Below are 12,327 nucleotides of genomic sequence, written 5' to 3'. Positions count from 1 at the left end.
CCATATGCCCAGTCATTGTCTGAAGGCACAGGACATACAGTAGGCCCCTGTGGCAGTGGTTGCCGCTGCCTCTCAAGTGGCAAGTAAGCCGCAGGGACAGAATGCAGCCCTGAATTCCTGGTGGGCTGTCTCGGAAGTCTAAACCCTCTCACAAGGTGATAATGAGCATCCACAGTCCCTTGTCCTGTTATGTAAACTGTCAATTATCGTTTCCCTGCCTCATTTTATGTATATGTCCTTGTATCACCCTGTTGAATATGTATATGTCCTAGAAAGTTCTTCACCCTTCGATATCCCATTGGTCCCTCTCTCCCTGCTCCCTCCCGCCTTCCCCGATTAGCCAGTTTGTACTCTCACCTCCCCTTTGCCCAAACCTGATTGGTGGGCTGTATCCCTATAAAACCCTTGGACCCTCCCTTAACATCTTTTGTCCCTGGAACATCTTCATAACCCATACAGAAGACTTCTTTCGATCTCTTTGCCTTCAGTCAGTACGCTGGTGATTCAGTCGCTTGTGATCCTGCTCAGCATCGCTCTGGGGATAGTGAGCATGTGCATGGTGGCCTGACAGCCCCTTCTGAGGATCTTTAACTGTAGGTTGGAACCCCAGAGGTTTCCAGACCTACGGCAGACTCTCAGGGAGGCGCAGCGCTGTTCCTTTCCCAGTCACAGCGGCGTGCGCCAGGCCCCAGTGCAGGCCCCTTGTTCCTGCCTTTGAACCCCTTCCAGGAGCACAGACCCTGGCAGGTGCCCACAGCAAGGTGCTGAGACAAAAAGAGCATCATCACTGCCAGGACATGGGGGAAAGCCAAGGCATCCAGGCCTGCCATTCCTGCACTGTCACATGCATGACCAGGTTACGGAGGGTCTGTCACCAGCTCAGGACCCTGGGTCAGGGTGGTGCAGGCCTGTGCTTACATTTGCAGGTGGCAGTGTCATTCCACAGAATGCATTGGATCCATGGGATGGATAGCACAGATTCCCCAGCACAGCTGAGCTGCACCACTTCGTTCAAGGCATAGCTGCTCCTCCTCGGTTTAAACTGCAATTTGGGGTCCCAGCCAGAGGGAGCTGAACATCTTCCTGTGTGCAAAGGCCAGGAGGGAGAGCCTGAGGGTCACTGGGCTCCGGCAGCGTCTTCAGGGTGAGGGTGTTCCATCCAGAGGGGTGCCAGTCTCTCTCCCTCTCTTCAGAGGGGTGGCAGAGACAGCATCTCCCAGGATGAGCCCCAGCCCCCAGGTGCTTTACCCTCCTCACACCCTCAGGGGCAGTGCAGGAGGGTTATCCACAGGCCCGGCTGGCCACCCTCTGCTGTAGAGACACCCCAGCCAGAGGGATCCAGCAGCCTGGGGGATGCTGCTCTTTCCCACAAACACAGATGCTGTGGGAGTGCACCAGACCCTCTGCTGCACTACTCATCTGCATTCCTGTCATTCATGCTGGACACGATCTGCTCACACCCACGTGCACACTTGTTTGCAGCAAAATCCCACTCAAGTTGCCACTTTGCTTTTGGTCTGGATGTTTCACTTGTTACTTCCTCTTCTTCGTCCCTCTCACAAAATATCTGCTGGCTCCTAGGAGCAGCTGCCACCTGTCCCATATCCCTCCCATCCTCACCCAAGACGAGCCACAGCCCCTCATCTGAGCTGGCAGAAGGGGCTCGACAGGGACTGCACGTAGGTATTTCAACGGCTGCACATTTGGTTGTGGTTTGCAGCATGTAGATTGGGCAATTGATTGAAGTAAATCTTCATATTAATTTTCATTAACTTCTAGACAGGAGTGCTGCTGGCTCTCTGTATTGCCCTAATTTGGGTCTCTACTGTCTGATTAGATCCCACTTTTCACATAATAAGAAATATAACTCTCTGTGAGTGTTCGTCCATCATACAAATCCTAGAGTCACCACAGAAATGTGAACAATTGTTGCTTGAAAAGAGTCGTATGGGGCCTGGCCTGAAACAAGAAGCAATTTGAGGGGATGGAAACTCGCCAGTGGAGGCAGCCTTAGGAACTGAGGGGGCTGTGAGTGCTCACAAGCATGGCTGGCCTCTCCCATATTGCCCCACTCTTGACTTCAGTGCAAGGGGTCCTCATCGTTTTTCCTTTTGTAACTGTTCCACACTGCCTGGTAGCTGTGAGAGTCCCCACAGCACACAAACCCCACTGGCAGCACCACTCACGGCAACCTGCCAGGCAGGAAACCAGGAGGAAAAGAGAAACTCTCCTCTGCAGGTACTCTGCTGGCACAGATGCAGATTTCACGAGGTATCTGGGGCAGCGTCTTTGCACAAACACGGATGCTCTGCTGGCAAGGGTGATTGCAGCTGCACAGCAGAGCTTTGCCTTGCTTCCAGCTCTCCCTGAGTCTTTTCATACAGCAAAGCTCTTACTGCTAGAACAACTGTGAATGAACCTCTCTAGACTTACCGTGCTTCCTTGGAAAGGCCAGGGGTAACTCTGTGTTTGAAAAAGCTACATCTCATAGTTGCTGCTTTAGAGGTGCAGTACAGTGCAGACTTACTGTAGCACAAATGAGAGCTAGTCTTTGTTTAAAGTTTAAATTTTTTTCTTTTACTAAAAAGTGCAACTTCGGCACAACGGAAATTAGGCATACTTAGCATTATGCTAATTATCGTTTACAGGCACTTAGGACTTATTCAGTCTTTCATAAAAGCATAGAATGGCTTAGGCTGGAAGGTTCCCAAGGAAGATCATTTAGTTCCAGCCCCCCTGCCATGCACAGGGACACTTTCCACTACACCAGGTTGTCCAAAGCCCTATCCAGTCTGGCCTTGAACGCTTCCAGGGATGGGGCATCCCCAGCTTCTCTGGGCAACCTGTGCCAGTGGACATCAATATACTGACTGCAACACTTTGAGTGTGACCATCCAGCTAACTCCTCCCCCACGTCATGGTTCATCCATCAAACCCACACCTTCACAGTTTGGAGACAAGGATGTCATGCAGGACCGTGTCAAATGCCTTGCACAGGTCCAGGTGGATCAGTCACTCCTCCCTTTTCCACCAATGCTGTCACTCCACCATAGAAGACCAACAAATTTCTCAGATATGATTTGCTCTTTGTGAAGTCATCACCAATCATTTCCATGTGCCTTAGAAAAGTTTCCAGCAGGAACTGCTCCATGATCTTGTCAGGCACCAAAGGGAGACTGACTGGCCTGTAGTTCCCTGGGTCTCCCTCATTTCCCTTTTTTAAAAAGGGGGTTGTGCTTCTCCTTTTACAGTCAGTGGGACCTTTACTGGAAGTTCCCTGCTACAGCTTCTCAAATATGGTGGATAGTGTCTTTGCCTCTTCCCCCACCCTCAGGACCCACACATGCATCTCATCAGATCTCACATACGCATCTCATCAGGTCCCACCTTCAGGTACCTCAGATGGTCTCAAACCTGGTGTTTTCCTACCACAGGCTGGTCTTCATTCTGGCAGTCCCTGCTTTTGCCCCCTGCAACTTGGGTTACTTTCCCTTGGTTATGGGCACAAGAAAATAGGTGCTGTGTAAGACTCCTGGGCTGGAAGCAGGTATAAAGGGATTGCATTAATTGAGCTGGCATAACAGCCACACTTTTCTGACTAGCCTATCCACCTTCACCAGGACTCCAGTGAATCATTCTTCTTAGACCTGGCTACTTATCAGACTTAATCCTTTGCCAGGAACATCAGCCTCTTCTCTGTTGTCTTTGTTTCAGGTGAGAAGGCCTCCACAGAGGTGCAGACTTGCTCCAGGGTTTCCTCAGTATTCCTGTCAGTGTCTTCTGAGCTGGAATGGTGGGATTCTGATGGGATGCAGCGTGGTTTCCAGTGCAGCCTCAGGCAAGGGTAGACACGTGGAGCGCGCTTCTGCAAAGACGACACGTGTGCCAGCAGTGTGTCAGTGGCCACATCTGCCCTTCGGACACAAAGACTACACGGGAGAGCAGTCCTGCAGGCAAACCTTCTTGCTCCCTCCTTGCTCTTCCTCTGCCTACAGGGCCCCTTGCAAGCACCAGGGGCATTCCTGTCCTCTGCGACTCATTGTTTCCTTCCCAAGCTCCCTGAGCTGTGTTTGGTGCCATGTGCTTGCTGAGAGGAGCTAAGAAAAGCAACCACTGTTTCCACAGAGAAAACCACTGTTTTTCCAGTTGCATTGGAGAGTTGCACTGCAAGCCACTGAGAACACAAACATGGGTCTTAGAGCATCTCTCTGAATTTGAGAATGGAGGTGATAATCTGGCCCGACTTTTTAAATTCCCCATGGGCTCCCCTGTGCCCTTTGACCTGCCAGGTGTGCCCCTGTTGTGCTCAGGTATGGGGCAGACAGAGGCTGATACAGCACCCAGACCCAAGCTGGGTATGGACTGTGCTGAGCAGAGCCCAAGGGGTGGGTGGGAGAGATAGAAAAGGCAGGCAGAACCCACAGCTCATTCCCATACTCAAAGAAGCCAGTGACTGGAGAGTACCACTACAGGGGAATGCACCAGCATCAGAAACCACTCTAGGAATTAACCCAGTCTGACAGAGGGATGGGCATGACAAAACAAGCTTGCTTGCCTTGCAGAGGGGTAGTGTACCCCAGCAGGGAAGCCTGAGGGACTGCCAAAGCCTATTTACCTCCTGCACACAGAGCACCCTGCCAGCAGTGCCCAAACATCACAGCTCCTCCAGGGCTTCCCTCCTGCCCACATTCCTGCGGCTGCAGGGGAGCTGAACCCCCTGTCATAGCACTGACACCATCTGCATCCAGGCATCTACAGCTGCTCAGAGTCCCTCCTGGTGGCGTTTCTGGTGATTGTTTGAGGGTAAAGCCTAGAAAGCTCTGCTTCCCTGCAGAATGGGGAAGAGAAGACACTTTCAGTCCATGCCTGATTTACCTCAAGAACATTGCTGATTACAATCCAACTTGGCCTCACATCTCCAGTAAGTCCAAGCCTATCAGGCATGTGACTAGCACTTGAGGCTCATTGGAAGAAACTAATCCATGACTGCTGGGTGCAGTCAAGATGCACAGGCCGGGAGGGACACCTCTGTCCTCACCCTCCTTACACTCCTTTCCATAAGAATTGCCACGGGGAAAGGGCACCTTGAAGGAAAGGAGCCTGTGCTCTAACCCAGGGTGACTGAGTGCTTTGGAGATATCCATGGGAAGCTGTTAAGGGACCTCCACTGGAGAGATGGAGCTCACCACTTGTACAAAGCAGCGGGATGTATGTGGGGAGCCGGTGCACGGATGGAGAACGGAGAGTGCTCAGACAGCAATGGGAAAGAAACACTCAGCCTTGTAGGGATTAACAGCAACTGGGAGAGTAACGGAACAGTCCTCAGACACTGTTTTTTATACCACTCTGCACAGTGGTATGCAGAGAGCCGCCCACAGGCTCTCTGCCCCAGCTAGAGGAAGGAGGCTGAGTCAAGTGAAATTTCAGCAAGGAAAATATGGTGTAGATGTGACCAAATAGGCACCTTTTGTAACGTGCAATGTGTGCTCACTGTGAAATGGGAAATGCTGAATGCCCAAGACAGGAGTGGTGACAAAAGGTTGGTCTATTTGCCTCCAAAAGGCAGATATTTACTGTTTTGGTATTTTTCCTGGTTGATGTTATTGAATGAATACCCTCCTTGCTCATATTGTTTATTACCTATGAATATAGAAAGCCTTTTACAGAAATATCTGGACTTCCTGCCCCTGCTGCAAGGAGTTCTGAGCCTGGCAGGCTAAACAAAGCCCCAGCATGGGCCAGAAGGGGAGGATCAGGAGAAAAGAGAAATAGCTATGCTGATAATTCAGGTCAGGCTCCTGGGTTCAGCCCTTTGCTTACCAGCAGAAGGTGTCCTTTCTTACATTATATTATCTCACACACAAAGAATAAAGGACAAGGTGAAACCTAAGAAGCAGTAGGCAAAGTTCAACCCTTTTGGCAGGGCAGCTCAGCAGCTGAGAGAGGTGACAGCAAAGTGCGCTGCAGTCTTGCTGTGTTTGATGCCCTGTGCTTGCTGAGAGGAGCTAAGAAAAGCAGTCACTCTTTCTGTCAGTGGAGAGTTTATTGCAGGGTACTGAGAACACAAACATGGGTCTGAGAGCATCCCTGTACTCACTAGCAACCAAAGCTGCTGAGTTGGTCTTCAAGAGTGATGGAAAAGGAGCCTCAGAGAGACCTTGGGGATGCTCTGCCTGGGAGTCATGGCAGGGAAAGGGGGTGGCAAAGCAGGTCACTGAATAAGGCATTGTGGGAGGAGCTGAGAAACAGAGGCAGGCTAACCTGTAGCAGTCCACCAGATGCTAAAGACATCTGAGAGATGTCTAAGAATGGGAGGCAAAATCCATGTTTCCTGAATCTGTGCTCTGATGATGGGAAGTGGAAGCGTGGTGGAGCACACAGTTCACCACCCCTAGGGTGTCAAGCCTAAGGCACTCTTGTGCAGTACCTCTTAGCATTCATGTTCCCCACAGGATCTGCTCAGGCACAGTTTGGAATTTGACTGCCACAAAAACTTTCAGATTGGGTGTGGCTTAGTTTTAACTACCACCCTCCCACCCCCCAGTCACGGCAGCTGTGCTCCTCCTTAGAACTTCTTGTCAGCTGCCACTAGATCACTACACAGTGTCAAGCAAGGCTGATGAAAAAGGGGTCAGGGCCAGCTTGGATTACAGACCGTGCATTTGCACAGAAAACATGCCCTAGAAGCTTCTCCACCTGCCTTCAGGTGCACTGGGACTGTAAAGGGAGGAGAGTTTTGTGCAGGTACGGCATTTCAGGGAGGAAAAACACCCTGTGAGAGGAGCAGCACAGCAAGGCAATAAGGTGACAATAGGATAATGACACAATGCACCCTGCTCGGTGTACAGTGTCCCCGTGACGGGGTGAGCAGAGCAGCCATGCCAACCGCACGTAACAACCACATCCTGTGCCTGTGGCTGGGCTGCTCTTCTCTGCACTGTTCTCTGTGGCACCATGCACAATGGGTTGTACCCTGTATCTGCCAGGGACATGGGATATAATCAGGGGTCCCACCCTATTGTTCCCTCTCTCTGTCCTACAGCTTTACCCTGCCCCACTGCCACTGTCAGCCCATTCCACCCTAGCAGGGATGGGAGGGACCCTCCTGCCTCACTCCAGCCATCTTTCTTGCCCTGCTCTTCTGCAAGAGAAGGACCCTGATCCATCAGGTGGGACATCAGCATGGTGCCAGGATGGGATGAGCACACGTGCTGAGGATGCAGGCAGGGCTGCTCACGCTGCTGGGCGCAGCCACCACATGTTTTTGTCTTGGTTCCTCTTTTCACAAACACCAAGGTGCAAACTCAGCAATATCCTCTCTGCCACAGGCAGCCTCAGACTCCTCTGGGGATGGCTGGGTGATTGAGATCTGCAGAGTGTGACAAGGGTCTGCAGGCCTACAGGCCCCTGTTGCATCCCACTGTACACAACACAGACAGATCCTGGTCTTAGTGTGCACCTTGAAAACAAACAGGAAAGCCACACAACGTGACATGGTTGCACATGTGGGCCTGGGAGAACAGCTTCATCAGGGATCTGGGGAGCAGGAAGATGCTCTGGGCAGGAGAATATCCTCTGTTGCCGTTTTAGCCCTTGTTTTTTGCGTGACAGTGTGCTGTGCTTCCACTGTCTGCAACCACACGGTCACATTTTCCCTGGAAATGGGCTCCCGTGACGCCTCTCACACAGTACAGACCCTAATGCCACTTCACATCAGCAATTAAAGTTTCTGATCCCACTCCCTGTACTCTGTCACAGCCACTAGATCAGCTGTTTTCTCTAGCCTGCATCCACCCAGACACAACACTGCAGTGGACCAGGATGACATGATTAGATGCTAGTTTAATGATTTTTATCATCTAGCTCCAAGAAAATTAGTTTAGAGAAATACTCCAATTCAGACAGATACAGACTAATGCAAGGTCACAGTCCCTGGACCCACAGCTCAACTGCCGGACAGTGCAGCCTCCTGGGAGGGCAGATAACACAGTGCAGTCAGTGAGCCTGCAAATTCCCACTGACTCTGCTGGCATCAAAGTGTGCAGCCAATGTAGGAAGAGCCCAGAGGAACCCTGGGGATACCCTGACCCTTCCAGTGCCAAGGAAGCCCATTAAAGTGCAATCCCAGAATATTATAACTCCTGCCCCCAGGCTCTCCTGGGCACGCAGTGGCTCAGCTCATGGCTCCCCAGGTCTCTTTTGGGCACTAGCGCCCATCTCCTCTGTGGTGAGGACTAGGCACCCTCACACTGTGCAAGGACAGATGGACATCTTGTATTTCCATCTCCATGGAGGAACACTACAGACTCTGCAGAGACTTTCCCAGCACCCCAAGCTTTGCTTCCCTCCATCCCCAAACAGAGCTCCTCGTAACCACAACCCAGCTGGTGGACTGGGGCCCCAGTGTGGACATCAGACCTCTCTGATACAGATGCTGTATCCTGCAAGCCATGAAGGCGCCCCACAGCTCTGTGGCAGGAGCACAGTAAAACCTTGTCTTGCGGGCAGAGGAGGGAGCACTTCTTACCTCTTTCCTGGGGTTTTCCACGATTTCTGGGATACGGTTTACCATTATTTTGTGCAGCCTGCAGAGGTGTGAGGAGCAGGAGAAACATCCATTGCAGAGCCATATTTGCCTATGCTCCCAGGGCAGAATTGAGGTCTCAGCCACGCCAGCTGCCTCAGTGCACACCCGTCTGATTGTGAGCGGTGCAAGCACAGAAAGGAAGCAGGCACGCAGAGAAATCACATATGGTGCAAGAGGCTTCCTCATTGGAGAGGGAAACTCCGCTGGTGTCAGTGCTGCCTTCTTTCAGCTCCATGACCCTTTTGCAATCTCGCTGTCTCCAATCGCTTGTCTAAAACCAGTGGTTTTGGGTCTTCTGTCAGGAGCAGCTACTAACCAGAGCTGCATTGCCTTCTCTCCCAGCACAGATCTCAGAAGGACTTGTGAGGTGTTCTGGCTGGGCTGTAGCAGGAACATGTGGCTTCCATACTCACCCAGAAAGTCAAGTCAACTACATCAGGACAACCCTCACCTTGTTACTGCCTGGATAAGCATTGTGATAAAATGGACTTCTGAAGGGCACAGATGATCTTAATTACCTGGCAGTGTGTGTCATGGATGGGAAAGCCCAGGTTTTGGCAGGAGTGTTTGGGTGCTCAGGACTGGGCTGAGAGCAGGTGCTTGGGCAGAAGGTGGCAAGAGCCCTGGCAGCCTCGAGCTCAAGTGCTGTGGCACATTGTGTTGTCAAAACATGGTGGGAGCCAGAATGATCATGAAGGGGTGGGAGGCCAGCCCGAGTCAGCAGTGGGGCAGAAAAGGGGCTGCTGGTGAGGCTGTCTGTGCAGCTGGAGGCTGATGGCACTGGCCACAGCAGCAGACCCAGCTATCAGAGGAGGTCTAGGGCAGGACCTGATGACTTTGTGCGTCTCCAGCCACCTTGCTGGATGTGCCTGGCCTGCATCCCAGCTGAAGCACACAATTAGGAGAAAAACAAGCCCTCAGGTCTTCTCTGAGGCTTCACAGCCAGGCTGCAGCTCTCTGTGATGGCCTTCCTCTGTTGTGCTCCTCAGCAAGGACTGCTGCTCACACACCTGGCGTCAGATTCTGCTTTCTGCTGATTTGCACAGCCTGCAACACCTTTATTCAGCAGCACTGAGCAGGCCAGTACAGGGTGGCTCTCTCCAAATATACTCCCCCCAGACACCCCCAAAATCTAAGCCTGGGCAAAACATGGTGGAATTCTTGTTTTCTTATTTTTCTGCCATTGTAGGACCTGCTTGGGGGCAGACACTCCTGCAGTCTTTTACCTCTGAGGGACAGAGAAGGAGACTGCCCAGCCACATTCCCTCCTAGGCTCAAAAAATCAGCCTCAGCCTCTTCTCCCTTGTCTGTGTTTCACCTCTTCCTGCAACAGAGCTGGCAGGGCCAGGGGTCCCCACCTCCATGGACCTGCCTTTTTATTTCCTTTGCTCAAATATGAAGCTCACCCAGAGAGAGTTCACTCGTCTCAAACAAATTTGCTCTGGAAAGTGTGTCCTGGGGCTGCAGGTGCACAGAGAGGACCATGGCAGCGGGGCACAGCCTGGGAGGTACTCGGGAGGTAGGTGTGCTCTGTCTCAGGTATCTGGGAGGTTTGGGGAGTGGAGGGAAGCAACTGCTGCTCTGCCTCCAGCAACAGCAGCAACTCAGAGGTTACTTCTCCCTGCCCCTTCGTGTGTCTGGGCTTTTCAAGAAAAAAATTGAAGAGCTGCAGAAGCAAACAGCGTCAGTAGGAATGAGTTCTTCAATTTGGAGGATCAGTGCAAAAGGAGTAGGAGAATTCCATAAATTAAAGAAGTCTAAAAAAATCACATCCCTGGTCCCACTCTGCACCACTCCCAGCAGCACAATGGCTCTCAGCTCCTATGTTACCAGTATCTGGCATCTCTGAAAACCCTTCATGGCCCCATGTGAAACCTCAAAAGCCATGGAGGAAGTGTGGCCGAAGCAGTTGTCAGGAAGCTCTCTAATTCTTCACAGTTCTCCTTGCTCCACATCACAAAAATTCAGCCTCGAGTGTAACCCGGGCTCTGGCAGGGAGGATGGAGGGGTGTTGCAAGACAGTTCTGCTTTCTCCACAGGGTCCAACATGTTCTGGTCACACCAGGCAAACTGAAAGCCACACAGACAGCTGCACCCAGCAGATCTGGCTCAGGTGGGAGGATGGGCAGGCTGGATCTCAGCAGGTGTAGGCAAGGAGCTGCATCCCGCTGCAATGCCATGGCCCAGGCATGCTGCAATGTTAGGGTCCACACATCCTGCAATGCCAGGATCCAGGCACACTGCCAGGAGTGTGTCCTGCTTCACCACAAACCTTGCAGGGCACTGGCACTGGAGCCACGTTTCGCAGCAATTGTGTCACCCCAGGGAGGTCACTCTGCTGCGAGGACATGCTCTCCTGTCGACCTTACAGACATTGTGGCAGATTTTGGAGCTCTTGAAGTGTTTGCAAAAAGGGCTGATGGCTGCTTCTACAGGTCTTTGCTCTCTCTTTTGTTTGTCTTATCAAAAATTTACGTCTTGCCTGTCTGATACTGCTTTTGTCCTCTAGACATGACTTATTCTCTTTTAGGGAGCCTCTCTGTTGTGAATAACCTATGGCCCTGGTGGTTATTCCTGCTGCTTCCTCTCTACCTTTTGATACCAGGAGCCCTGGAGAGCTGCCTTACCTCTTTGCAGGATTGCTGGACACTGTGACCATGCTGCTTTATCTGTTTCCTCATTTCCACATATTTCCCCTTTTTGATGCTGATTAAGAAATCCCTGGACTTTTCAGTCTCTGATAATTATGCAATGTCATGGAAACAAAGCATATTGTGGCTGTCCCCAGCAGGCAGCCCTTTTCCCATGCTTCTGGGAACATGCTTGGCCCATATTTCCTGCACAGAGCTCAGTTCCCCATCTTTCCCCCAGTCTTGTGGTGCATGTGGAAAGCCACACACTGACACCTTGTTTGCCCCTGCCTGCTATTGCAAACCAGTCATGGGGGTGCTTGAAGACCAATAGCAGTAGCACTACACCCTGCCCCTTCCTTTCATTTGGGATTGCTGTTCCCAAAGGTGTATCCATGGTGCGAAGAGGTCTGCTTCCCTCCTCTGAAGTGGAGGCCCCATTGCTGGGGCCATACCCTGGAGAATCAGAGTCACAGAATGAGCTGAGTTGGAAAGGACCCACATGGATTATCGAGTCCAAATTTTTGCCGTGCACAGGACTTCCCCAAGAGTCACACCTTGGGACTGAGAGCACTGTCCAAACTTCTAGAGCTCTGTCAGGCTTGGTGACCATGGTGACCAGCTGTGACCACTTCCCTGGGGAGCCTGTTCCAGTGCCCAACCATCCTCTGGGTGAAGAACCTTTTCCTAATATCCAACCTAAAGATCCTCTGACTCAGCTTCAGGCCATTCTCTCAGGTCCTGTCACTGGTTGCTACAGAGGAGAAACCAGTGTCTGAATGGGCTTCTGCCTGCAGCTGGAAGTCAGTGCTTGCACCCACATGTGCTCCTCCCCTGCACGAAGCTCTCCAGGAGTGGCATCTGGCTTGCCAGTCCTTCCTGACATGGAACACGCAGCTGCTGGTGCCAGACTGGCCCTTGCCCCACAAGCATTCCAGCGAGGGGAAGAGGGCCCTGGGCCATGAAAGCCGCTCATGGGCAGTGCTGCCACTGAAGTTCACTCAGAGGAGGCCTCGTGGGTTTCGGTGTACTGCTGGAGGCAGTGAGGCAGAGAGGGAGTCAGTGAAGGGCCCAAGGGAGGAAGTCAGTGCGGCAGGAGCCGATTTCAGT

The 12,327-nt window shown here is 51.9% G+C and overlaps 1 protein-coding gene across 3 annotated transcripts in view; it reads right to left on the bottom strand.

Moving 5' to 3' along the window:
• Positions 1–8,696, bottom strand: part of LOC138103592 (receptor-type tyrosine-protein phosphatase T-like) — a 29,107-nt gene extending 20,411 nt beyond the window's left edge. Inside the window, exon 1 of one of the 3 annotated variants that reach the window (XM_069001996.1) lies at positions 8,528–8,696. In XM_069001996.1, the coding sequence (XP_068858097.1) occupies positions 8,528–8,630 (103 nt within the window). In that variant the 5' untranslated portion in view covers positions 8,631–8,696. Of the gene's footprint in view, positions 1–38; positions 166–918; positions 945–8,527 lie in introns of those variants that run through there. The other 2 variants (XM_069001998.1, XM_069001997.1) reach the window with 2 other exon arrangements.
• Between the last annotated feature and the right edge of the window lie 3,631 nt (positions 8,697–12,327).

The sequence above is a fragment of the Aphelocoma coerulescens genome, assembly GCF_041296385.1.
Source record: "Aphelocoma coerulescens isolate FSJ_1873_10779 chromosome Z unlocalized genomic scaffold, UR_Acoe_1.0 ChrZ, whole genome shotgun sequence".
Taxonomy (NCBI): domain Eukaryota; kingdom Metazoa; phylum Chordata; class Aves; order Passeriformes; family Corvidae; genus Aphelocoma; species Aphelocoma coerulescens.
This window is presented reverse-complemented; position numbering and strand designations above follow the sequence as displayed.